This window comes from Panthera uncia, chromosome E1 (assembly GCF_023721935.1).
Source record: "Panthera uncia isolate 11264 chromosome E1, Puncia_PCG_1.0, whole genome shotgun sequence".
NCBI classification, from domain to species: Eukaryota; Metazoa; Chordata; class Mammalia; order Carnivora; family Felidae; genus Panthera; species Panthera uncia.
The window spans coordinates 48,142,878-48,169,799 of NC_064814.1; the positions used below are offsets into that span (position 1 = coordinate 48,142,878).

Here is a 26,922-nt window from a genome sequence, read left to right on the forward strand (position 1 = left end):
TTCTCCGCAGATTGAGAACCTTACCTGGTGGACCTTGGCTCAGGATGTGCTCGTGGGAGCCAAAGCAGGTACGTATGTGAGCCTAGGCTCTGAGTCTCTCTCCCACCCCAAGGCACCCTGGACGTAGGAGTACGAAGTGTGGCCCTGTGGGCCTCATCTGTCTCCCACTCCTCCTACCTCCTCCAGGCGATGGCCGGACACTCCAGAAACACGCTTTCTGGGCCCGTGTGTGTGGCTTCAACGCCATTCTGCTCATGTGTGTCAACATTTTCTTCTACGCCTACTTCGCCTGACGCTGGCCCCGTGTCCAGGAAGGCCGGAGCCCTCGGAATCCTCAGGCCTACCTCGCTTTCACTGAGGACACCGAGGCCCAGAGACCCAGGGACTCCCCTCGCGACTGCGTAGCCGGTCCGGTGCCCACACACCAGTTGAGCCGGCAAAGGAGGAGTCCTAAAAAGGTCGGGGGGCGACGGACAGAAAGAAGGCGGTATTTCAAAACCAGCACAAAGCAAAGAAAATGAGGTTTCCGATCGACATCCTTATACTCATTTTCCTGTTTTTATTTTGAATACACGGGCCCAGGTCAGGAGCAGCTCGGGGCTTGAAGGGTCTCCAGACGGCCCTGGGCAGAGGGGAGTCCCCCTCCCTGGACTCCTGCCTCCCATCCCAGCTGCTCCTGGCTGCCACGAGGCCGTCCCCTCCCTCCCTCCCCGCTCCCTGCCCCTTCCACCATCAGCCTGGCATTCGAAGCACTTTCGGAGCCCCGTTTCATGCTTCCTGCCCCCCAAAGTGCCCAGGCCCTGGGCAGGGGCTAGTCAGTACCGGCTGCTGGTGGCACATTCCATGCGGACGCCCCGCCGGTGCTCAGGCCAGTGTCCCATCCCAGATGCTGTTAGACCTCAAAGTCCGGCGGTGGCCCTGGCCTCCCGCCTGGCCTGTAGCTTCCCTGAGCTCCGGGAACCCCAGTCCGGGCAGAAGTTGGGCCTAAACAGAGAAGGCCAGAGCAGCCAGGTCCCCCAAGTGGCTGTGCCCGGGGCCTGCCCTCGGAGCTTGTCCATCGTGTCGGGCCTATGGGAGAGGGACAGCTGCCTGTTTCTTTCATCCCTGCACTCCCCTCCCGCAGGCCCTCCCCAAAGTGTCTGTGGTGGGGTGAGGGTGTTGGACACCCAAGTGGGGCCCGAAGTCATCAGGGGGCTGCTGAGAAGTCAGTCTCCACCTGGAGTCTGTCCATTGGTCCAGGTCAATGTGCGTGCAGTCCCCTTGCCTGTCCCTCACCTCTAAGCCACTTTCCCGGTAGCCAGAACACCTCAAGGGGCCATCTGAGGGTGGGCAGGGAGGCCCAGAAGATGGTCAGCCCCAGGTGAACCCGTCCCCCATGCTTCCTCGGGTAGAGCCCCCAAATACAAGAGCCCCGAGACCGCGGCCATTGATGGTTGGAGTGAGTGGGGCTCCTGTCCCCCTGCCCCGTGACACCATGCAGCTGGCAGCCAACAGGAAGAGGCCAGCAGGAAGCTCTGGGAGCTCCCCCTGCCTGGTGGGCACTGAACATCGCAGCGGTTCTTGGGCACCGAGGCCCCGTCTCCGTTTGTATGAAGCAGCGGGAGCCCGGGCCTGGCAGTGAGGAGGTCCACGTTCCAGTGAGGCTGAGCCCCGTGGGACCCCGGGACGGGGCGTCCGCGTCCTCTCTGGGGACCTCAGTGTCTGGTGGGCGGATGGCCTGCTGGCTCTGCCCCCGCCCCGGGCCCCCACCCCGGTCACAGTTGTACCGGCTGGACGTAGCTCCGTGGGAAGAAGCCCACGCGTCCGCAGAACCGGCCCCGCCACCAGTGGGGGTCCAGGCGCTCCAGGACCTCGATGATGTCACCGCGGTGGAAGCTGAGCTGTGAGGGGTCCTGGGCCGAGAAGTCAAACTGGGCCTGGGCAAAGCAGGCCCGGGGGCCCTGCGAGGGGAGGAGGTGGTTAGTGGGGGTTTTCAGGAGGCCCCAACAAGAGAAGTGATTTGCTGTGGGTGGCAGGGCAGAATTGAGCTTGGACTCTGTTCTCACTCCAAGTCTACGCCACCCTCTCCACAGACCAACACCACTGTCCTGGCCACAGGAACAGGCCTTGTAAGGTGTAAAGTGGTGCATAGCTAAGAACAGAGTTTACCGCTGTGCCCTTGACCCAGCTTCGAGGGAGAGGATATCACTCAGGGCCGCTCCCAGCTCTCAGGCCTGGGTTCCTGTCCTATCTATACCCCGAGGTGACCTCGGGTAAGTCCCCACCCTCGTGGGACTTAGTCCCCCCCCCCCCCCCCCCGCAAATGGCGGGCGGACAAGAGCTCTCTGCAGGCACGTCAGCCTGTCGCCGTGACGATTATACCCGGTGTCCTGGCCCTACCGGTCCCACCAGCATCTCTGTTCTGAGCCTGCGGAATCTTATCCAGGATGGGTGATAGGATCAGTGGACAGGCTGTAATTAGCGGCTCTCTGCCCAGGAAGTAGGAGGCGGCATGGGTCCTAGGGGACTGAGCCAGCTCTGGAGTTCTCCCACAGGGTGGGTGCCCCCAGGGCCCAGGCCAGAGCGAGGCAGTGGTGGGGGGGGGGGGCGGTGTGGGGAGCCCTCAGCCAGCTCCACACTGGCTCCCTCACATTCTCCAAGGGCAGACCTGGCCCACGGCGGTGAAGGGGAGAGGTTGCAGGAGGTCTGGGACAGAGGCCTGGCGGGGGGAGGGGGAGGGGGAGGGAAGGTGGCTCAGACAGAGAGCTCGCCACCGACCCAGCCCCAGGATCAGACTGAGGAGGCCCGGCAGCTTCCTGGCGGCCCAGAGTGCACGAATGGGGGTCTCCCGAGGCACCGTCTGACCGTCCTGGCACATGAGAGGGGAAACCGAGGCCCAGTTGAGGAACGGACGAAGGTCACGCGTGGTGGGGGTCTAGGGACAGGCAGGACTGGAGCTTCTCTGTAGCAGTCCGTCAGCCTCCCCTCTCCCCCGCCCCAGGCTATGCTCCCTGGTTCCCCTGCAGAGCCCAGGCTCAACTGGGCCGTCCCAGGGTCCTGACCTCTAGCCCCAGGCCTTGCTGAACCCCCCCTCCCAGAGGAAACAGCACACCGGGGCTAATAACCCTGTTGGCTGCTATCATCATTCTGATGAGAGCGAGGGCTGGTCCTAGGGGCCCCTTGATGAAAGGGCTGGCTAGCAAATTGCTGTTCTTGCGAGGACCAGTGGCGGCTGGGTACCCACCCCCCGCTACACACACACACACACACACACACACCCTGAGCCCAGCCAGGCCCTCACCCACGAGCGCTCACACTGCCTCCACCCCACCCAACACCAGCTCCTCGGGGCCAGAACCCCGGACTGAGTCTACCCAGTGGGTGGTCTTGGGTGCGCCTCAGTTTCCTCACCTGGGCAATGGCCAGATGAGGACCCCAGCATACTAAGCCCAGCTCAGCGCGCACGGCACCCGGTAGGCTCGGCAGGTGTCTGTACCTTCATTCACGCAAATTCACACCGAGTGCCTACTGTGACCCACGCACTGCGCCAGGAGCTGAGAACAAGCCAGACACTGGTGGCCCCGCGTCACATCCATTCTCTTCCTTCCTTTCCTTTCCCTCTCCGTCCCCACCCTTGCGTGTCTCACCGCAGTGCCACCAGAGTCGGACTCTAGAGCCTGGGCTGGATGCGGGGCTGCCGGTGGGGGTGGGGGGTGGCCAGACCCAGCAGGTGTCCCGGCCCCCCGCGGAGGCTCACGTGGGGGGGGGGGGCAGGGGGGGATCCTACCTTGAGCAGGGGCTCCTCATCCCGCAGGAAAACCTGCCGCTGCTTGGCGATGGTGGTGGTGCGGTAGAAGTCGACCAGCTCATTCAGGGAGTTGAACTTCTCTTCCCACAGGTAGTACTTGCCCGAGGCCTCACGCAGCACCTTGAAGTGCTGTACCTGGTCGCCGTAGCTAGCGGAGAGGGGCAGCCTCAGCAGGGCCCGGGGGCCCCCCTTCTGCCTCCCCCTGGAAGCTCGCCCCTCTCAGCCCTGGTTGAGACCCACAGTCGGGGGAGAAGGTGCAGGGCGGGAGGGCAGGTCGACGTGAGACCTTAGGCAGGTCATTGAACTTCTCTAAACCTCAGCTTCTGGATAATGGTAGCACCTTCCTTCTGGAAAAGGGTTCAGAAAATGCTGCCTGTGGCTAATTGGCAGCATTGAACGGGTTCCTCTCGGAGGAGGGGGTTGCCTGGGTGGCTCAGTCGGTTGAGCGTCCGACTCTTGATTTCGGCTCAGATCGTGGGCTCATGGTCCGTGGGTTCAAGCCCCAACTCGTGCTCTGTGCTGACAGTGCAGAGCCTGCTTGGGATTCTCTGCCCTTCTTCCCCACTCATTCTCTCTCTCTCTCTCTCTCTCTCTCTCAAAATAAATAAACTTTAAAAATAAATAAATCAATAAACAGCCTTCTCTTCTCACACCTCTTCAATATGCCCCTCAGACGTGACAATCTCCCCTAGCCCCCTCCCGGTCCCACGAAGAGTGAGTCCTCAGACCATGCTGACTCAGACCAAAGCCTGCAGGTGGGAGAGGAGCTCAGGTGTGTCGGATGCTTCATGTCTCTATCTGCCCCCTACCTCAAGAACCTTCTATGGCTCCCCATTGCCCTCGGGAGAAAATCTTAACACCTCGGACTCGAGATCTGGCTCTGATTACCTGCCCAGCCTCACCTCCTTCATACGCTTCATATACTCTCTTCCCGCACACAGCATGTCACATAGGCCAGGACAGGCCATGATGGACTGGGACCACAGGTGGGGCCAGCGTTAGGACAATGGGCAGCACAAACCACTGCGGTTCCCCTCCCTTCTGCAAGGGTGGCCGGCCCCACCACGTGGTCCAGGAGGTGCAAACCGAGCCCTTTGTACGGTGGGGGAAACTGAGGCCCCGAGTGCAAACCGTGACCCCCCCCCCCAGGGTCACACGCGGCAACAGAAACCGGAGCTGGGGCCACATCCAAGCTCCCACGTGTGAAGCGTCATTCTAGCATGCTCCCCTGCTGGTTCTCGTCGTACGACAATAGCAATAATCATAATTCTAATTGTGATACGGGGAACATCGCAGACCTTGTCAGCCCCAGTCCAGGACTGCTACTGCACCACGTTGTTCCCTGGGCTGTGATCCCCAGAAGGCCTTCCCTCTCATCCTCTGGGCCTGGCCAAAAGACCACGGCCACCCTTCCTTGCTCCGGTCAGCTCACCTGGGCCTCTGGGCCTCGGCCTCCTCACCTGCCCAACGGGGGGCGCTGATGCACTCCCCGGAGGGGGGTTGCAGGAGGCGGGGACTCTGCTGGTGACTTCGGGGAGAACACAGCAGAAGCCCGGCTCCCCAGCAGAAAGAAGCCAGCTTAGGAACCTGCCCGTGGAAGGGCTTCCTGCCCAGGTGGCTGGTGGAGCTGAGAGCCCAGAAGGCCTGGGACCCGTGGTTCCTCCAGCGTCAGTCCTGGGGCAGGTGTGCTGCTCGGTTGAAGGTTTAAGATTAAAGACTGAAGATAATTGTTTAAGGTGAATCTGTTCTGTTCGTGTGTTGGGAGTGGGGGATGGGGGTGGGCAAAGTGGGATGCCTCCCACCCTGCCCATGTTAAGGGGTCCAAACCACACAGAATCTCTCTCTCCACTCCAACATACCTCCCCTCCAAGCCTTTGCATACACAGTTTTCTCCAAATTCTTCTCGAGTCAAGCTCCTACTCATGCCTCAAAGCCCAGGTAAAATGGCCCAAGCTCAGTCAGAGTCAGAGGTCTCCCTGGGTTCCTCAGCCCCTTGTACGGCCTTCTTCTGACCCACTGCACAGAATGGCTTGCATACTACACACCGAAAAGGCAGGGAGGCCGGAGTGGGCCCTGAGGGCTAGCCCAGCTGGGAGAGGCTAGACCCAGGGACTAGAGCGTCAAGGCCCAAGGCTTAAATGCTCATCAGGTGCTTTGTTCTTGAAACCCTCTCCTGTCCGGTCTGCTCTGAGCTGTGATTCCAGCCCTCCAGGTGTCCTGACCCTGAAATAGACCCGACACCCTCTCTAAGACACATCCAGATCTCAGGGCAGCTTAGCTCCAAGGCGAGCCAGTTCTGGGACCGGGTGGAGCAGTGATCCCCAGACCCGAGACAAAGGCGCTCATCGGCAAGCATTGTTCCCAGGTGACTAAGCCGCTCATGCTGTCGGCCGGCCGACATGCATGCCCGTGTTCCTGGGATGGAACTAGGGCGGGCAGGCGGACGGTGCCTCCTGCCCTGTCTGGTCTGCCACAGCCTCCCAGAGGCCACACGCTCCCCTTGAGGCAGCCTCTAAGCCCTATGACTCCCTAGTGTCCGGTCCCTGCGAGATCAGGTTTTCCCCGGGTCCCTAGACTTTGGCAGGGGTGTTCGGGGAGGAGTGTCTCTCCCAGCAGCGGAGTGAGGCAACCCGAAGCCGGGCAAGTGAGAAACCAGGAAACGGACCCCAAGGACTCCATGTCATATCTGGGCCACCTGGTGCAGAGGCAGGAGGAGGAACCTGGGGTAAGGACGGCCCCTCCCCTTTGGGTAAGGGGACAGATAAGGGGGTAGTAGCTGTGAAAATGATCTCCAGGGGGCGCCCAGGTGGCTCAGTCAGTGAAGCGTCCAACTTTCGGACTTCAGCTCAGGTCCTGATCTCACGGTTCATGGGTTCGAGCCCCACGTCGCGCTCTGTGCTGCAGAGCCTGGAGCCTGCTTCAGATTCTATGTCTCCCTCTCTCTCTGCCCCTTCCCCGCTTGTGATCCGTCTCTCTCCCTCTCTCTCTAAAATTAAAATAAACATTAAACATTAGAAAAAGAAAGAAAGAAAGAAAGAAAGAAAAAAAGAAAGAAAGAAAGAAAGAAAAAGAAAATGACCTCGACCCCAACGGACCACAACTTTGAACTTTTTGGTGCTTGGAGGTTACCTTCAGTTACCAGGAAAGTTATCAGGAACAAAGCATTCCCTGATCACACAGGACGATCGGCGAGCAGAGAAGAGGAGATGAGACAGGAAAGGGACAAGGGACCCAGGAATTCTAGAACCTTCCAATCTGAGAATTGGGAGAATTCTCAAATCTGGGATGCTTGCGTGTTCCAGCCCCTCACCTGTGTGTGGTGCATAGTAGGTCCTCAGTAAATGACGGGCCTTGTCCCTTCTCCCACCTGGTCCAACCTTCCTGTTCTGTAGTGAGGAGAGCAGGACCCAGAAAGGAGAGAGGCCTGCCCACAGCCAGGGGCGGCCATGTAAGCCAGGCGTGGCCCCTCCTGATCAGTGATCACGCTTGTCTGAGGCTGAGCAGGGCCACTTCCATCAGGTGGCCCCAAGGACTCAGCATCTGGGGCAGTCTCCCTCTCTCTAGCCAGCTTATCTTCCAGCCTCGTGGGGCCCTTGCTAGTGATCTCCCCAGGAACACCTTCTCTTTCCTCTGTGGTCTTGGCCTTAGCCATCCTTCAAGGCCCGGGTGGAGCCTTGAGGTGTTTGAGAACCCTTTAGACCGTCTGTGGACTCTCCCTCCCTCCCCCCGGCCCAGGGGAGCTGCAGGGCACATAGGGGGATCCATGTCTGACTCCAGATGACCCCCGAACTGGGCAGGGGGGATGGCTTGAGTGCAGACAGCCGTGCCCTGTGAGCCCTGCTGAGCTGGAGGCGGGAAGGGCGGCCAGGAAGGGGTCTCGACCTGGGCGAGGCCAGAGGAGGGGCATGTGGAGCTGGTCCACAACAGTGGGCAGTGCCCACGGTGTTTGTGTGAGTGTCCTGGCCTGCGTGTGCCTGGTGTCCGTGTCTCTCGTGTCTAGGGGTGTGGGGGGGAGGGGGAGGTCTCTTTCTCTCTCTGCTCCGTGAGTGCGACTGTATGACTGTATGTGTGAGTCCTTTTCTTTGCAGCCGTGGGTGTGTTTGTCTCTGTGTGTGACCCCCACACCTGCCCACTGTGGGCGGGGTGGGGGGAACGAGGGGCAGGGCCTGGCCTCTGGGCTGTAACAAAAGCCTCAAGGACCAACTGAGTCCTGATGCTCGCAACAGCCTGTCCTGCCCGGCTGGTTTTTCTGGCCTGGTGGCAGCAGCAAAGGGACAGTGGCAGCAGCAAAGGGACAGGATAAACAAGGCTGGGGTAAGGTCAGGAGCCCCAGGACTGCCCCGGCTGGGGCCTGTGGGCCCTCCGGGGCAGAGGTCTGGGTGCTCACCCCCACCGGGTGATCTCCATTAGGCATGGCCCTTCTCTAGCCTCAGAAAAGGGCTGGGGCGGAATACACGTGCCGCAGCAGACATGAAATCGAACCAAAGGGACCTTGGCAGGGACCCCTGGGTCTTTGGGACTCAGGAAAGGTGGGTCTGTCAGGGCGCAGAGGGTCAATGGGCACTCGCTCTGCTCTTCCTTGCTGTGTGACCTTGGGTAAGTTACTGCACTTCTCTGGGCCCCCGTTTCCTGCCAGTGGGGTTTCTGGGGATCACTTCTTCTCTGTCTTTGCCTGCAAAGTATTGCACCCTCCACCTTCTGCTACCATTTCTTTCCTGCTTCACTTCCCCAAGAGCCTTTATCATCTTCCAAGATTTTATATAATTTGTATAACTGTTTCCTGTCTGTCACCCCAGTAGAAATGGGTGCCCGAAGGACAGGGAGCTTTGTCCTATTTTGTTCATGGCCGAATCCCAAGCACCTGGGACAAGGCCTGGCACACAGTAGGTACTCGGTGACCAGAGCAAACATACGTGCATTGACTCCAGGGCGCTTCCGGCCTGAACGGAAGCAAAATGCCTCGCTTGGGAGCAACCTGCCGTTTAAGGCGGAGAAGTCCACCGCAGGCTGGCTGGGAGTGTGGGACAAAAGCGACACAGCCCAGGCACTGCGCCCCAGCCTTGGTCCCTGGCTTGCTGCCTGCCAGCTCAGACATGCCCCTGGAAGTGGTGGCGGACAGCCCTTTGTAAATTCACAAAGGGCAGTCAGCCGTGGCCGCTCTCGCTCCGAGAGGCAGCCCAGGCCCATAAACCCCACCTCTGACAGCTTTATGGGGCTTGGCGTGAGCATGCGGGAGATGCCACGTGGAATGGGGTCAGAGTCCCCGAGAGCCAAGCCGATGCAGGCGGAAATGCTCTCACACGTGAACCTGCACAGCTGTCACTTTGCTGGATGGCCATCGAGTCACTGGACTTCACAACCTGGGGGTTGCTGTCTCTATGATGTAGATGAGGCCGTTACAGCCAAGAGAAAGCCAGGACCTGCCCGGGGGCACGGGGTGGGGTGGGGGGGACGGGAAGCGAAGTCAGGACGAAAACTGGGTTCCCTGCCACTCTGTCACTGCCCCTTCTCTAGTAGCCCTGGGTTCGTGGGACAGGGGGCTGGGAAGCAGTGTGGCCCTTAGAAGGTAATATAATAACTAGTATAACTTGCATTTTTGGAGCACTTACTAACTGAGGCTCAGAGGGTAATTTGCCCAGGGTTATACAGCTAGTATCAGAGCTGAGATTCTGGCTCAAAAGCCCACACTCCCAGCCATATACGCCCTCTGAGTCTCAGTTTCCAACTCTAATCCCTGCCCTGTGATCCTCCAAGGGCCACTGAAAGGCCCCCGGGAGAGACAATGGACCAGGAATGGGAGGAGGACCTGGGAGGCGTGGCTCAGCTGGGATGAAACTGGGGGGTGGAGGACGCCACCTGGTGACTCTGTGCACAAACCACAGCTAGCTGAGCCCTGGAAGCTCCTTCTGGTTCTGACCTGGGGGGGGGGGGGGGGGGGGGGGGGGGGGGGCTCGGCCAGGATGCCCTGGGGGACGTGCGGAAGGGCATGTGCTAGGATTTCTCCGAAAGATGCTCCCAGGCCTTTTCCCAGGACGTGGGTGCTGGCTCCCCTGCTCAACAACTACTTCCTAGTACTGCCTGTCTCCCCTCCTGGTCGGACTTGTTGCTATCCAAACCCACCCCTGCCCCACCCCAACTCCGGGTCCAACAGGCTAGTCCCTGTGCCTGACATGCCTCTCCTCTCTTTGTACACCAAACTCCTACTCGGGCTTCAGGGCCCAGCTCAGATATCACCTCCTTCACCCTGTGGAAAGTGTCCCCTGTCTCTGAATTGCTGGTTTTATTCATTCATCGTGGAGACGCCTGGGCCAGGCTGTGTCTACATTCCCACCACACTCCTTGGTTTGACTCCTCTCTCTGTCCCACTCTGTGGTTCTCTCTCTCTCTCTCTCTCCCCCCCTCCCTCTCTCTTCTCTTTTCTCTCTCTCTCTCTCTTACTTACACACACACACACACACACACACACACACAGAGCAGCGTCTGAACGTGCACCAGCCGGGCTGCACTTACAAAGAATCGCCAGAAGAGGGCAGTGCATGGAGGTGTGATTTGATCACAGAGGAGGGAGAGGCAGGGTGGGGGTTGGCAGGGCCACCACCTCCCCTCAGCTCCAGCTGCAGAAGCTGTCCGGCTGAGTCCCCTGTGCCCCTGCTTTGCTGGGTGATCTTGGGCTTTTGAACTGATTCCAGGAGCCCCTCGAAGCTGGACCAGCCCACCTGGTGGCGCCATTCCCAGCTGACCAGGCCCTTGGCCAGCCAGCACACGGAAAATTTCCATTTCCTGCTTTTGCACGGATCCTGGGGAGTGGAGGCTGAGCTGTGGAAGTGGGAAGTGACCCAGGGGGCACTCCAGATGCCCACGACCGTCCTGGGGCGGGGGGCGGGGTGGTGGATCAGAGCTAAGAACTCACAGCATCCCCCCCACCCCCATACACATGCACACTGACAGTGCTCCCATTAAAAAAAACTTTTTTAAAGACTTATTTGTTTGGGGGAGACAGATAGATGGCGTGCAAGCAGGAGAGGGGCAGAGAGAGAGAGAGATACAGAATTTGAAGCAGGCTCCAGGCTCTGAACTGTCAGCACGGAGCCCGATGTGGGGCTCGAACCCACAGACCGGGAGATCATGACCTGAGCTGAAGTCGGACGCCCAACCGACTGAGCCACCCAGGCGCCTCAACAGTGCTCCCATTTTTAAGATGGGGAAATAGAGGCTCAAAGAGGGCCAGAGCCATTCCCATCCCCTGGGATAACCGGTCTGTTCCCTGGAGGTCAAGGACGGAAGGGAAGTAAAAGGAACTGGCCGGCTGCTTGCATAGCTTGGAGGGGATCAGGTAAGTGCCGAGAACTCTCGTGATGTTGGGTCATTTTTACACACATGCCCCAGCAGCCTCCCTGTCCGTGTCTTTCTTTCTCTGCTTCTTTGGGATTCCCCGGACCCCAGCGCCCTGTCACACTCCCCCCCCAGCCCCCACATTAACCAACAAAGTGGCCCCGTGTTCATTTATCCTTTGGACAATCAAGCCATTGGCCGTGAACCAACCCAGTCCCGGGAGAACGGCCTCCTAGGGGCCACACTGCCAAGCTCCAGGGTCCGCTGCTTGTTCCCTCCCTCCCGCTGGCAACCTTGCCACCCCAATACCGCGGTCAGTGACAGGAAAAGCTGGCACCGTGGGCGCCTCCCGCGGAGACCCTGACAGTCGGCATCTTGCTGGGGGCCCTGACTTCGCAGATCCACACCACTCCCCTCCCCGGTCGCTTTTCATGTCCTCAGCCCCCTCCAGAGTCCCAGATACCGCCACCTCCGGCCTGGCTCCTCACTGGCCTCCAAGTGCTCTGCTTACTCCCAACCATCCCTCCTCCTCATAGCAGCCGGAGGGATCTGCCAAAAAATGGAAGCCAATCACATCCCCCCCCTGCTCAAGACCCTCCATGGCTCCCTACTGCTCCCAGAGAAAACTCCTGGTCAGGACCTGTCAGCTCCATCTCTTTGACCACATCCCTCATCCTCTCCCCCTTTGCTTCTCTGCTCTTATCACACCACCTCCTGTGGACTCCAACACGGCCCAGGTGCATTCCTACCCCAGGGCCTTTGCATTTGCTGTTCCCTCTGCGTAGAAGTCTCTCCTCCCAGGTCCTCATTCCTGGAGACCTGGGCAGCCTCCACTTCCAAGTTCAGATCTTTGTTCAAATGTTACCTTTGGGGCGCCTGGGTGGCTCTGACGGTTAAGCGTCCGACTTCGGCTCAGGTCACGATCTCACGGTTCGTGAGTTCGAGCCCCGCGTCGGGCTCTGTGCTGACAGCTCAGAGCTTGGAGCCTGCTTTGGATTCTGTGCATCTCCCTCCCTCTCTCTCCCCAACTCATGCTCTGTCTCTGCCTCTCTCTCAAAAATAAACATTTAAAAACATACTACCTCTTCAGAGAGGCCATCTCTGACCACCTTGGCTCCTGCTCTATTCCTTTGCTTCCTTGTATGCTGTCTGTCTCTCCCACCAGGACATAAACCCATCAGGGCAGCAACTTTGGGTTTTTTTTACCGTCATTTCCCCAGCTTCTAGAATAGCCTGGCACAGGACATGTAGCTCAACAAAATATTCCTTGAATTTATGCATCTATGTCCTACTGTCCCAGGTCCTGAGAATAGGAAACACAGAGACCAGACCCCTTCGCCCCCGATGCCCGTTCCTGTTTCTACCTTCCAGCCTGGATTCCTCCATGGCCCCAGTTGTGGCCTTTGGGATTGGGTTCTGCGCTCCCCAGAGACTGCCGCATCATGCCCGAGGAGCTGCTGGTCACAAAGCCAGACCCTCCCATCACGGCGACCCTGCTTCAATGTCAGGCAGTATTCCAATCGCTCTGAATATATTGACTCAAAATATATATATATATATTGACTCATATATTCCTTGCAATTACTCAATTCACATCAGAGGAAGCAGGCACAGAGAAGTTAAGTGACTTGCCCAAGGTCACACAGCCAGGAAAGGGCAGAACTAGAACCTGAACCCAAGCAGCCTGGCCCCACAGTCCCTCATCTCAATCACAGCACCATATGGTGGCACCCTGCCCACACCACATCCTGGACATCTGCCCTGGGTGTCTCGATGCTTCTCCCGCCCCGAGTGGCTTCCATTACATCAAACCCTGGCATCCTTCTTCCTCCGCTCATGATGAGTCTATGATGGCTCCCTACTGCCCAGAGAATAATGTCCACAGACCCTTTGCGCCGGGACTTGAGGCCTTGCAGGCAGCCCCGACCCCCTTTCCAAGCATATTCCCACCACTCTGGACCACACGCCGGGGTGCGTGTCATTCCCCCCCCCCGCCCCCCACCAGACAGTGACCTGCTTCCAGGTTCTGGCTGTTCCTCCCTCAGGGAGACCTCTCTCCACCCTTCTCCGCGCTCCCCCATGGGTCAGAACTCACTTCACGGAGACAGAGAACTCCCCTGGGGAGCTCTCACTCTCCCGGATCAGGAAGGCTCCCAGGTGGTTCCGCTTCATCAGAATCTCTTCGGCCAGTTGCCGGGAAATCCTGCCCGAGTACCACCTGCAGAGAGAGGGGACAAGTGAGGGCAGTGGGGAGGCCAGGCTACCCCTTCCCCGTGTGCCGGGCCTCCAACATCGCGGATCCTCACGGCGGTCCCGAGACACAGGAGGTGTGATTGCACCCATTTCACAGATGAGGAGCCCGAGGCTCAGAATCGCACAGCAACGAACCCAAGGGTACACGCCATGGCAGGCAGGAGTGGGGACCCGATCCCGGCGTTCTGGCTCCTGAGCCCAAGCCAGGCAAACATATTATGAAATGAGAAATTATGAAAGGAGAAAAATCAAAATTTAGGGCACCTCGACCTGGCCAACCCCAGCTGAGCTCTTCTGTTTTAGATGAGAGATTCTGAAAAGTGGAAAAAAAAAAAAAAAAAAAAAAAAGAAGAAGAGAAAACGGAGGGCAAAAGCACTAAGAGTTTCCCTGCACCCATTTCACAGATGCACGGACTGAGGCCACCTGGACTTTTGCTCACAGGTCCAAGTCCCTTTTCTAGCTGACCAAATAGAACTGGGTAATGCAGAAGTGGTTGGTAGATGCTTAGAGTCCTGCAAGACCCCCACTGCCCCTCTGCCCCCAGTACCTGGAGACAAAAGGCTGGGGCTCAGCTTCTCTGCCAGGCCTGCCCATCTCGCCGTGTGGCCCACGCAGCCCCGGCCTCTTTGGGCCTTGCCCACCCTTGTAGCATCCAGGTGGTTTCTGGCTGGGCCCTTTCTTGTTCAGCTGGGGAAACTGAGGCCCAGAGCAGCCAGAGTCTCATGGTGGCACCACGGCCAACCCCGGGTGGGGTCCAGAGACTCCGTCCCTTGTCAAGCTTCCCTTCCCTCTTTCAGCAAATGTTTCCTGAGTCTGAGTTTGGCACCGGGGGCGGATGTGAGGTGGGACTTTTCCTGTTGTGTCAGGATGTTGACGAGCCCTCGAAGCCCAGAGCCAGGGCGATAGGTGGAGCGGCAGCTGCCGGTGGTGTCCCACCGCATCCCCACCGTCCCCGCCGTCCCCGCACGGGGCTGGGCCAAATGCGAACACCAGGGTTCGGCCCCGGGGCTTTTTTTTCTGGCGACTAACACAGGCCTGTGTGCAGGGTAGACCGAGCCCCCGGAACATTCTCTGAGACGAGCAGGTGGACACTCACCTCCCTGCCCCGATGGAACACTCTGGGGTGCCTGTGTCGCGTCCTCTCCCTCCGGTGCCCCTCCTGTCTGTTGCCGCCGTCCGCGGCCGTGTGGACGGCACAGCCCTATTTACCCTGCCCGCCTCCCGCTCCAAAAGAAAGTTCTCGTCCTCCCACTGCGGCTCAGGTGCTGCTTCTGAGGAAACCACACCCAGAAGCGAGGCTTAGCCTACTGCTGTCCCCAGACTGGTGGGGACCCCGAGCCCATCTCACGGTGGATTTCCTGGGAGGGGAGGCAGTGAAGACGGCTGCTGAGTGTGGGGGCTCAAGGCCACCATCTGGAAAGCTCGGCCCGGGTCCCCGGAGTTCGGGAGGCTGAGCTGGGAGGCTGCGGCCCCCAGCAGGACACAGGTGCAGGCACCGTTCAGGAGCAGGGGCCCAGTGGGGCCCTGAGTGGGCGTTTCCTGAGGGCTCGGGTGTCTCCAAAGAACCCACAAAACCCCATAGGAGGCGTCAGTGTGTGGGCGGCCGTCACCCTCAAAGGCTTCGGCAACCACACCCTCTGAGGAGGCCAGCCCTGCCCCCCGTCAGGAGAAGGCAGGGCTGGTCCTCAGGTGGCTTGAAGGACGGGGTGCGGGACAAGCACTTCCCGAAGCCCCCAGAATCCAGCTGTCTCCACTGTCTGCCCTGGAGAGATTGCAGGCGCCTCGGCTGCTGTGAAATGGCTCACGCCCCTCCCCGCACAGCACTCGCTTAGGCCTGTCTGCTGCCCTCCCTGGCAAACTTCTACTGTAACTTCCAGGCCCAGCGGACCATGCCCTTCCTCTGGGAAGCCCTCCCTGACGGCCGCCGCGGGCACATGGCCGGGTGGGTGCCTCTGGGGCCCCCGGTCGGTATCACGGTTCCCCCAGGGGCTCCCCGGGCAGGCAGGGGAGACAGTGGGGGTGCTCAGGGAAGGAGTGGGGCTGGTGTAGGATGAGGCCTTCTGGGACCCCAGCCTACCCCAGCCCTCCCCAGCCCTCCCCAGCCCTCCCCCTCCCCTTCCCCCCACACCCGGGGGCCCGACGGGCTGAGTCAGATGCCGAGTTTCCCCACCGCTATTTTGGGGCCAGGGAGGGTGCTGAGGTTAGCCAAGAACACATCTGGGCATGACCTGGTGGGTGGGTTGGGGGCCTCACCCCTGTCCCTGCTCTGTCCCAGATGTAGGTGGTTAGAACTGACCCCCGGGACCCCAAGGGCCTCAGACACGGGGACCCTCCATGGCTTCCAACAGGTGTGGTCTTGTCTCAGCCACCAGCGTCGCCCAGATAGGCCTGGCCCTGCACCGAAATCTTGGGTCAGCAAATGCGAGCTTCTCTTCAGGGCTCCTCAGCAGCTTTGTGCCTTCCGGGCTTCCGGCCCTCACCAGGCCATTTCCTCCCCCTGGCGGCCTCTCTCTGACCCACCGGCCCACGGTGGTCACTCCTGCCTGTGTCCTCCATTGGCTTATGGATTCCCCGGGACACCTGGCATTTCTCTCTCTCTCTCCCCTCGTGCTCTCCCTTTATTGACCGAAAGACTATAAGGCCAGAGGGACAGATACCTGCCCACAGGGCCACCGCAGGGCCTAGATGTCATAGCTGCAGCCCAGGATGTCGGCTAGAGGCAGCGGCCTCTGCGTGGGGAGGCTGGGGATGCCTGGAACCCAGGCAGGGTAGCTGGGGATGTGGGTGGGACGGGGCCTTGCCCGCACAGGAAGCCGGAGGTGGTAGCAGCTTGGAAATAACTCGAAGGCAGATAAAGAGGAAATACCCTCCAGTTCCCACCCTGACCCTGCACTGCCCTCCCCTGCTAACTCACCGTCACACACACCTCATGGCTTCCAGTCTGTCCCCTCCAGCCTGCACGGCCCTGTCACACGCCTCCACCTGTGACAGGGTCCCTCCCCTGCTCAGCCATCGCCACGCTCCCCACCACCGTGAGCCTGGCATCTGAGGCCCTCCTGCCACGGGCTCTTCCTCATTGTCCTGTCTGTCCCCTCTTCCAGGAATGCCTCCCTCTTCTGCTGCTTAGCTAACTCCTACACACCCTTCAAAACCCCATTCATTGTCACCTCTTCTGAGGAGCCTTCCCCAGTTACCTCAATGCTGACGGCCTTCCCATCTCGTGCTTTCTTTATGACCTGTCGCTCCCACAGGATGGGGCTGCTCCAACCCCAGCGTCTCATCATGTGTCTCTGGCATCACCCAGCCAGGCCCCCTGGGGCTGCGGCTAGTGTTTGACGAGTGACTGAGTGAGGGGCCTACCTCCACCATCATCTCAGGCATATCCAGTCGGTTTTTCATAGGTTCTCGGCCACTTGGGCCTGTTCTGGGGCCGGGGTCGGCCCCGGCCCTTCTCAGGGCAGCAGCTTGGGAGGCCACCTGCTGAGGGCATGCTGGGAGCTTCCCTGGGCCAGCAGGTCCCAGGTCCCAGGATGCCTGGCCCCACACATGACACCCACTCTTAAAGAGAGCTCTAGAATCCTCTGCAGATTGAAGCCTCGGCCCTTCTTGTATTACAGGTAAGGAAACTGAGGCATAGAGACAGCAGGACCTGCCAGAGACCCCACCGCAGCCAGTGGCCCAGCTGGCTGAGAGCCCGGGGCCCTGTCCCCTTCAGCACTCTCCTGGGCGTTCTCTGGTATTCCAGGCCCTCAGGGGCGTGGCCTGGGCTGGCCCTGACCCTGCCACCACTTTGGTCCTCGAATCTCTGTCCTCTGCCCCTGCTAAGCATAGACACTGATGACTAGAAGCCAGGGGCGTGCTTAAGGGGTGCCCTTCGGGCAGCTCGGCTCGGCCTGGGCCAGGCCAGGTGAGGACACTTGACTGCAGGGTCTGGGGCCGCCTTGAGGGTAGGGCCGGGGCAGGGGGCGGGGGGGGGGGGGGGGCCACTCACGGGTGGGGCTTGACGCGGATGTAGTTCTTGGGAATAAAGCCCTCAGCACCTCGCAGCTCAGCCTTGTACCAGTTCTGATCATCTTCCATGTTCAGGATCTGCGGGCGGGAGGGACAACGGTCACTTGCTTACCGAAGAGGCACGGCTGCCACCAGCTGAGGTCTCACCGCTCAAGGACCCCAGGTGGGCATCACCCATGCCAGCCCAGGACCCACTTCACAGGGGAGGGTTGGGGACCTGCCCCAGTTCACGAGGGCCGTGTCTGATTTCAGGGCCCGGGACAGCCTGTCCCCAAGAGGGTCACAGACTCCCCAGGTTGGACAGCTGGGGACCCAGTGAGGTTTTGGTGCGTTGAACTTTAGGGGGGCCGGAGCTGGACTCCCAGGCAGATCTGGGGGGGCAGATCTGGGGTGCCTCAGTTCCTGAGCTGTGCCCCTGAACATGGGGTTTCTGTAGCATTTGCATGCCGTGTACCGAGCCATGGGGTGAAGGTCGGAGGGACCCTGGAAGGTCGGGGAGCCCCAGCCTGAGCTCAGCGCCTACCGGTGGTCACCTGGGGTCACTTACACTTAAACAACCCTTATAATCTGAGTTCAGGGGTGACAATGCAGGGTGGTGGGGATTCAGGCACCAGAGAGCAAAATAAAGGAGGTCTTTGGGCTGAGACGTGGCCGAGGCCTGGCCTGCCCAGGTCACATGGGCTCCTCGTCCATGGCGTGAGATCTCTGCAGCCCCACAGGTGGGTCGAGAGGAACTGAAACAGCCCGAGTCGGGCTGGTAGTTACAGTGGATGAGCAACCAAGCGGCCGCAGGGAGGAACAGTATGTACAGAATGAATCTTGGGGCCCCTTCCTCCTTTCCCCGGGGCAAGCCTTCCGTGGGACAGCTCATCACCAAAGGCTATTTCACAGATGCGGACACCGAGGCCCAGAGGTGGGGGGCGAGCAAGGCCACCCAGCAGCGGGGAGGCAGAGCCCATACAGCAAGCCAGGACTCTGGGGCCTGGGGTTCCTGGCTCAGCTGGTCTGGGGGGACCCTGGCCCACTGGTTTTTACCTCCACTCTATCTCCCATTTGTGTCTGGACCCAAGGCCAAGGGGGCATCGCTCCTGTCAGTCCTGGAGCAGATGCGCACATCGGCTCAATCCTAGTGGGTATTTGTTGAGAGAAAAAAAAACATCAGATATAGAAGAGTATGCTACCATGGGGGCATTGCAGGTGCAAAGGGCCGGGGGGCAGGCAGACGCAAGGGCATCAACTTAGTTCCATTTTGCCAGGAAGAGCTGGGATTTGCTGCCTTGGGCCCAGGCCGTGCAGGCAGGCACCCCCTTGTCTGTCTGCCAGGCTCCGTTGACTCCTTCCTTCCTGAGTCTGTAGCCTGGGCAAGGTCAGCAGCCCCGGGGACAGACGGAAGCAGGTGGCTGACTCAGGAAAACTTTTGCTGAAAACAAAACAAAAATAATTCCCCAACTTAATGGGAGAATTAAAGCCTGTGGGCTGTCTTCCATGGCCACAGATTCAAGGAAGATGCCCTGGAGCCTGGGGCTGGGCTACTCCGTCTGCTTCCGACTCTCTCTCTAGTCTTGGCATCAGTTTTCTCATCTGTGATGTTCTCATTAGCTACATTAGCTGAATTCTTTTTTTTTTTTTTTAGTTAATTTATTTATTTTGAGAGAGAGAGAGTGCGTGCGAGGGAGGGGCAGAGAGAGAGAGAGGGAGAGAGAGAATCCCAAGCCAGGGACAGCACAGAGCCTGATGCGGGGCTCAGACTCACGAACCACGGGATCATGACCCGAGCCGAAATCCAGAATTGGACCCTTAAGCGACCGAGCCACCCAGGTGCCCCAGATTGGCTGAATTCTTGCCGTTAAAATTGTCCAAAAGCTACAGACCCTCTGGGCCATGAAAACTGACACCAAGGAGACAGATCAGCTCCTCCCTGGTGAAATTCACACCTTGGCTTGCCCCCGGCTTTTACCCCCATGGGTGCCCTCCACCCAGGACACTGTCCTACCCCAAGGTCCCCAGCCAGGGAATTCACTCATCAGTTATTTCCTGAGCACCTGCTGTGTGCCAGATACCATGCAAAGTCCTAGAGAGACAGCAGGGAACAAGCTTACATTGTGGGCAGAGGCGGACAATAAAGAAGGAAGGAAACAACTGAACAGGTACCTTAAATTAGTGGCAAGTGCTCTGAAATAGATCGAGGATGTCTGGTTGAGGGCAGGCAGATTGTCAACAGGGGACAGATGGGGGTGGTCCAGAAAACCCTCCCTGAAGAGGTGATATGCGAACGGAGACCCCGGTTACAGGAAGGAACCGGATGTGAGAAAATGCGGGGAACGGTGTCCAAGTCAGAGGGAACAGCCAGTGCAGGGGGCCCTGAGGTGGTAGCAAGCCCTGCTCTCGGAACCGAGAGGAGTCCAGAGGGTCTGGAGTTGACTCAGGAGGGCAGAACTGTGAGGAGAAGTGGGGAAGGCCAGCCAGGCAAGAGCACGTAGGGCTTGTATGCCACGGGAAGCTGTTCAGATTTTCCTTTAAAAGCCAAGAGAAGGGGCGCCCAGGTGGCTCAGTCCATTAAGCATCCAGCTCTTGATTTCGGCTCAGGTCATGACCTCACCGTCTGTGGGATCGAGCCCCACGTCGGGCTCTGTGCTGACAGTGCGGAGCCTGCTTGGGATTATCTCTCTCTCTCTCTCTCTCTCTGCCCCTCTCCTGCTCGTGCTCTCACTCTTTCTCTCAAAATAAATAAATTTAAACTTAAAAAAAAAAAAGTAAAAGCCAAGAGAAGCCAGGGAGGGGCAGCAGGGGAGGCTCAGGCTCTGAGTTATGGCCACCGTGTGGAGACTGGGGAGGCTAGGAGCAGAGGCAGGTGGGGCAGTGAGGAGCTTGTGCACCTGCCCGGGGTCCGGGGAGGCCTGGAGGAGGAGGGCAGTCGGGGAGGGGGTGTGGAGAGGCGGTCAGGTTCCGGATAGGTTTCGGCAGAGTCGCTGACAGGACTCAACGACCGGCCGACCGGCCGGGTACGAGACAGTTGGGGAGCAGCCAGGACAACTCGAGGGGGTTGGGCCGAGTGCTGGCAGGCTGCCACGGGAATGGCTGTCGGGGAGCAGGTTAGAGGGCTCAGGGTTGTCGGCATTGGGTCCGAGGTGCCATCGACGTTGTCTCTGGAGATGCCGAGGAGGCTGTGGGCTCCCCGAGTCTGGGTCTTGGGGGCCGGGTCATCCGTGGAGAGATGGGGGCGAAGCCACCACCCGGCCCCCCTCCTTCAGCTGGGAACAGTGGGGTCCTGTGCACCCGGACGTGCCCAGCCAACCGGGGAGGATGCTTTGTTCCAGGAAGTGATGTCTGGGTGTGTCCAGTGTGGGTCTATGTGCCACCCAGGTCTCTTCCAAGACCAGAGCTCAGATGTTCTCATCTTGGGCTCCCAGAGGCTGGGATCTGCCTGTGGGCACTTCTGGGACAGGGCCTGGCCCTCAGGGGCGCTCAGGAAGCACCGGTTGGAAGGATCAACGGGATGGCTGCAGGAGCTGCGCCCCGGGAGAAGGGGGCACACAGGGTGACATCATGCTCACGATTTTACAGTTGCACAGAGGAAGGGCTCCGCAAGGGTGAGGGGGGTGAGGCACCTCGGGAGCAAAACTTAAGGGGGCCCCAAGAAACTCGGGAATCGGGGTAAAGAATGTTTTAAGACAGTATGTTAAAAAAATAAAAGCCAGGCAGAAACTGAGTATGTTCGTTAGTTAATAACGTAGCCACATCAGCCCATTAAGGTAAAAATTGCATGGTGGTTGTAGGTTTCTGCAGCTTCAAGATTTGTTGTCCCAGAGCCTCACGGGGGGGCTTGAACTCCTGAACTGTGAGAGCATGACCTGAGCCCAAACCGAGAGTCAGACGCTTAACTGACGGAGCCACTCAGGCACCTAAGGTCAATGGGGCTGCCAGAGCATTTCCTCCTTTCCCAGAAGTGCCCTCTGTGTCATACCCCGTGGGCTGCCCTTTATCACCATCCGTGGGCTTTGGGCCACCCCCACCTTCTCCACCCTGGTGGCCTCTGGGACCTCACCCTCCACCTCCACCATCTGGAAAGAAGATCTGAGCACCTATGCAAGTCAGAAGCAACCTCCATCCACCTCCAGCCTTTATGAGACCCAGGACGTGACGCAGCTCCCGTGGGGACATCAGTTGTGTCTCTGCCAGGGATGCAGAGAAAGACAAGGTAGACACATGAATGCAGCCACACAATTAAGTGCTCATCCAAGGCCACAGATACATTGTAGAAGACAAACTGCATAGAGGAGAACAGACGATCCCATTGCAATAACTCAAAATCACTTGGACACAGAGGACAGTCAGTCTGAAATTTGAAATGGACAGCGAACCATTACAAACCAGCTGTGGTTATTATATATTTAGAGACGGTGTCTAATCTGCCCCCTGCCCACCCTGTCCCCTCCACTTTGTCCTCTCTGGTGTCCCCTGATACACTTTGTCACAGTCGTGGGGGAAAAAATGGCATGGGGTTAATAATGTAAGATGTTACGGATAGGGAGAGATGGGTCCAGATGCCACTGTACTGTCTCCTCGATTTTCGTGTGAATCTGAAGCTGTTCTGGGGGGTCCTGGGTGGCTCAGCCGGTTAAGCACCAACTTCAGCTCAGGTCATGATCTCCCGGTTCGTGAGTTCGAGCCCCGCATCCGGTTCTGTGCTGTCAGCGCAAAGCCGGCTTCAGATCCTCTCTCTGCGCCTCCCGGCCCCCGCCTCTCTCTCTCAAAAATAAATAAACATTAAAAAAAAAAAAAAAGAAAAGAAAAGAAAAGAAAACTTCTAAGGAGCGCCTGGGTGGCTCCGTCGGTTAAGCGTCCGACTTTGGCTCAAGTCATGATCTCACAGTTTGTGAGTTCGAGTGCTGTGTGGGGCTCTGTGCTGACAGCTCAGAGCCTGGAGCCTGTTTCACATTCTGTGTCTCCCTCTCTCTCTGCTCCCTCACCGGCTCTGTCTCTGGCTCCCTCTGTCTCTCAAAAATGAATAAATGTTAAGAAATTTCTTTAAAAAGAAAAAATTTCTGGGGGTGCCTGGGTGGCTCAGTCGGTTAGGAGTCTGACTGTTGGTTTCAGCTCAGGTCACGATCTCACGGTTTGTGGGTTCGAGCCCCGCACTGGGCTCCGTGCGAATGGTGTGGAGCCTGGAGCCTGCTTCAGGTTCCATGTCTCCCTCTCTCTCTGCCCTTCCCCGGCTAGCGCTCTGTGTCTCAAAAATAAATTAACGTTAAAAAGTAAAAAAAAAAAAAAAAAACTTCTGAGAAATAAAGTCTGTTTAAAAGCTAACACAAAAATAGGGGCGCCTGGGTGGCGCAGTCGGTTGAGCGTCCGACTTCAGCCAGGTCACGATCTCGCGGCCCATGAGTTCGAGCCCCGCGTCGGGCTCTGTGCTGACAGCTCAGAGCCTGGAGCCTGTTTCCGATTCTGTGTCTCCCTCTCTCTCTGCCCCTCCCCCGTTCATGCTCTGTCTCTCTCTGTCCCAAAAATAAATAAAAAACGTTGAAAAAAAAATTTAAAAAAAAAATAAATAAATAAAAGCTAACACAAAAATAAATAAAAAACCAACAAAATAAAGCTAATACAAAAAAAAAAAAAAATCCATCCAAATCCGAAATAAATAAATGTGACCTTGCACCTGCACAACCGTGAACGTGCTATCCCACCGCCTCAGCTGGCCCTCGAAGGAATGCTTGCTCGTTGCAGAACATGTGAGATGTGCAGAAAAAGCATGAAACACCCTCCCCAAAGAGCATTTTCAGGACTGCGTAATATTTGGCACTAAGCCGGTAACGCAGGTTAATTTCACACTGCAGACGCTTTTGCCAACGTGCCCCACCTCTCACCTGCTCTATTTTTCCCTATACACCTTCCCCATCTGACAAACTCTGTGTTTTCCTTCTTTATCTGGTTTGTGGCCCACGTCTGCCACCAGAATACCAGCTGCGTGAGCAGCGACTGTGCCCGTTTTCTCCTTGCTGAGTCTCCAGGGCGGAGAATGGGACCAGGGACACACTGAGTGCTCCCTGAGTCCTTAATGAGAGAACACACATACATCTCTGATTACATCTCGGGTTCCCAGAGGCAGAATTTCTGGCTCACACACATGGATATTTTTACGGCTTTTTATATGTTTCCCAAGTTCCCATCAAAATGATCGTCACTTTACCCTGTCCACCTCCCACATGTAAAAGTGCATGTTTTCTCACATCCTCAACAAACTTGGAGATTCTTTTTAAAATAAAAGTTCACTGGTCTGGCAAATGGGGAACGATTACTTGGTTTAAGGCGCACGTCTTTTGTTATTGGTGAAATTGGGCACTTACTTGCTTACGTTGCTTCTTCGGCAATTTTCCCATTCATATCCTTTGCCCATTTTTCTATTATGCTGTTTGTGATTTTCTTGTTGATTTATAAGAGCTCTTTACATATTAAGGACATTAATATCTTGTCTTTTTTTTTTTAAGGTTAAGCCACCTTCATTTCTTACTTAGTGGACTGCAAGAGCCCCTTTCTGCTTCCATTCCTGTCCCCTCTGTTATCTTTTCAAAACGTAAACTCGATCCAGTCTTTGTCCCTACTGAAAACTCTTCCGTGAGTATGCCTCAAATTTGGAATGAAATACAAATCCTTCACAGGTCCTAATTCCTGCTTACCTCCCAACATCACCCTTACCCTGTGATTCTCTTCCCTCATTGCACTTCAGCCACAGACCTTTCTTTCAACTCTTCAAACACACTGACACGGTCCTGCCTCAGGGCCTTTGCACCAGCTGTTCCCTCCCACCTGCTGCTCTCTTCCCCCGGCTCTTTGCCTGGCTGGTTCCAACTCATCCTTCAGGTCTCAGCTAAGGTGTTACCTCTTTTTTTTTTTTTTTTTTTTTTGTAAGTTCTATGCCCAATGTGGGGCTCCAACTCATGACCTGAGATCAAGAATCTCATGTTCTGTTGACTGAGCCAGCCAGGCACCACTAGATGTTACCTCTTTTGAGGGACCATCCTGACGATCCCACCTAAAGCTGTCCCATTGTCCCCTCCCACCCACTGGCCCTCTGCATTTCATCTCCCTGGGTTGATTTCGTCAATCCATTTATCACCTCCTGGTGTCACTCACTCTCTGGAATGTCAGCTCCAGGAGGGCAGGGACTTTGCCTTGTTCCTTTGCTACACCCTCAGCACTTAGGACAATGCCTAAGTATGTGCTCCATAGCTTGACAAGTGTTTGTGGAAAGAAGGAAGGAAGGAAAGGGAGAAAAGGCCACTCTTCCCATTGCCTGGCATTCCTCCATTGTTCTTTGAGCTTGAAAGCTCCCCTCGTCAGTCTCTGTGGACATAAGGGATGCCCAAGTTTCAGCTAACGCTTTAATCCTTCCTTCCTTCTTCCCTGCAACATTCCCCATGTCTTACTAAGAGGCTACTGCATGCCAGGCACCGTTTCACATCCTGGTGCCCTGGTGTGGTCCCTGTCCTCATGAGCTCACTCGCTCCTGCCTTAGCCAGCACTTCTGGTAAAAGAAACACACCAGGAGTCGGCTGACGCTTTAGCAGAAGTTAGTGGGGAAACTTGACTGACATGGGGGTGGGGGTCGCGGGCACAGGAATCTGGGAGGAAAGTGGAGATTTCACAGCCTTCGCTGTGGTCGCTTGGGGGACGCCCACTGATCCCCATCCACCGCTGGCTGGTCACTCTGAGCCTCAGCTGGAGCCCAGCACCCACCTCATTCCTATTTCCTCCCTGTCCTGCTCCCCTCCAAGCCCTACATCTGGGTCTACAGACCCCAAACTGCTCTCAGATTAGTAAGATCTCTCAACTAGACATGATTCTCACCAAAGGTCTCATACCCTGGCTATAGGTGGTGCTGGTGCTAAGCCTGCCCCCGTCCCCACATGGCCACGTGTCCCCGGGGCCCCCAGCCGGCACCTCAGGTGGACCTGAGGGCAGGCATCCCAGCATAGAGAGGAAGGGAGCCCCCTAAGGGGACACTGTTCCTCTTGGGGAGCGTCATGAGCTCCCCAAACCCCAGCCCAGACCCACGGGGACAGAATGAAGGTTCCAGAGGCAAAGGACGTAGGTGCACCCCACATTTGGCCCCATGCCGAGCAAGTCGTGTCACCTCCCTGTGCCTCAGTTTAGTCACCTGTGAAAGGGGGCACTGATTCTCCCCACCTCGGCAGCTTAACTGGGACGTTAGTGTGCGTTGCTGAGCTCGGGACCTGGCTCTGGTGGGGTGTCAGCAAATGGGCATTCCTGTCCCCTCCTCTTGTGCTTGAAGCTTGGGGCCAAGAGCGGGGCCCAGCAGGGGGGAGAGACAGCCCGTCTAATGGCCGCTGCTCCAGTGTGGAGACTGAGGCCCAGGGAGGGGGCAGTGACTTCCTTAACATACGTCAGCGGGACTCCAGTGCCTAAATCTTGGCATGGCCGCTTCTGAATCTGGCCCCTGACCTCTGCTTGCATATGCAGACTTATAAGCAGGGACGTTGCCAGAGACAGCGCCCACAAACCCGTCGGCCCGGACCACCTTAGAGGGCTGCGATGTGCATCAAAAGGGGAACCTGGGTTGGCTCAGTCGGTTGTCTGTCTGCCTCCTGATTTTGGCTCAAGTCATGATCCCAGGGTTGTGGAATGGAGCCTGCTTAAGATTCTCTCTCTCTCTCTCTCTCTCCCTCTGCCCCTCTCCCCTGCTCGCACACGTGCTCTCTCGCTCTCTCTCTAAAATCAAAGATAAACAATAAAAACTAAAAAAGGAAAAGGGGGGGCAGACAAGGAGACACAAGCTGTGGTAGGACTCTCCTTTCCCTTTTCTCCACACTGCTGGGAAGCTCATTCTTACACTTCGGGCACATTTCTTTCAGCCCCAGGAGGTTAGTGTGCCCACGCGATTCTTTCCTAAGAGCTTTTCTGTCCTTCCCTCCCTCCCTCCCTCCTTTCAGCTGTCTTTTCAAATTCTTCGCCCGGAAAACTGGGTGTTGAACCAACCCCTGCCAGGCACTATGGTAACGTCTCCTTGAACTCTCACAACAGCCCCCAAAGGACGGGTCCTAATTAATTATCCCCCCATTTCCTAGATGAGGAAACTGAGGCTCAGAGGAAGCAAGTGGCTTGTCCAGAATCACAATAACTGGGGAAGCTGGGCCCGTCCTCTTGTAGAAGCTGGACTCTGTTTGGGGGGCTGTCCCGGGCCCTCATTCTTAACCACCCCCCCCCATTCCATGTGTGACCAACTCGGCACATCCCGGCCACCCTACCTTGAGCGTGTCCCCCTTGTTGAAGGCCAGCTCATCACTCTCCGTGGCCTGGAAGCTGTACAGGGCCACGGACTCCATCCCGCTGTCCCCAGGCCCCGGCAGCTGGGCTCAGAGCAGGGTCAGAGCTTCCTGCTTCCTCTGCAGTCGAGGACCCGTCTTCCTTTGTTTTGAGAGCGCGTTTTTCTTTTGAGGCTTCCCCTGAGGGAGGAGAAACAGGAAGCAGACATGTCACAGAACACAGAGAGCCTCTGCCTCAGACCCCAAAGGCCAGGTAG

The 26,922-nt window shown here is 57.7% G+C and overlaps 1 protein-coding gene across 1 annotated transcript; it reads right to left on the reverse strand.

The window, feature by feature from the left end:
• GRAP (GRB2 related adaptor protein) lies at positions 1-26,922 on the reverse strand. Its single transcript, XM_049636887.1, has 6 exons — positions 26,648-26,922; positions 17,365-17,462; positions 13,215-13,337; positions 3,767-3,935; positions 1,767-1,940; positions 1-1,068 (listed from the first exon to the last, which is right to left on the reverse strand). Exons 1-6 carry the CDS (start codon positions 26,723-26,725, stop codon positions 985-987), a joined length of 726 nt encoding a protein of 241 aa, XP_049492844.1. The 5' UTR covers positions 26,726-26,922; the 3' UTR covers positions 1-984.

What these genes read in the sequence shown, in the direction of transcription:
- GRAP (XM_049636887.1), bottom strand. Translation starts at nt 26,725, where the DNA reads ATGGAGTCCGTGGCCCTGTACAGCTTCCAGGCCACGGAGAGTGATGAG. An exon ending in ATCCGCGTCAAGCCCCACCC is followed by an intron (nt 13,338 to 17,364) that starts GTGAGTGGCCCC and finishes CTCTCTCTGCAG; the next exon opens with GTGGTACTCGGGCAGGATTT. An exon ending in CACGGAGCTACGTCCAGCCG is followed by an intron (nt 1,069 to 1,766) that starts GTACAACTGTGA and finishes CCTCTCCCATAG; the next exon opens with GCCCGACACGATGGACAAGC.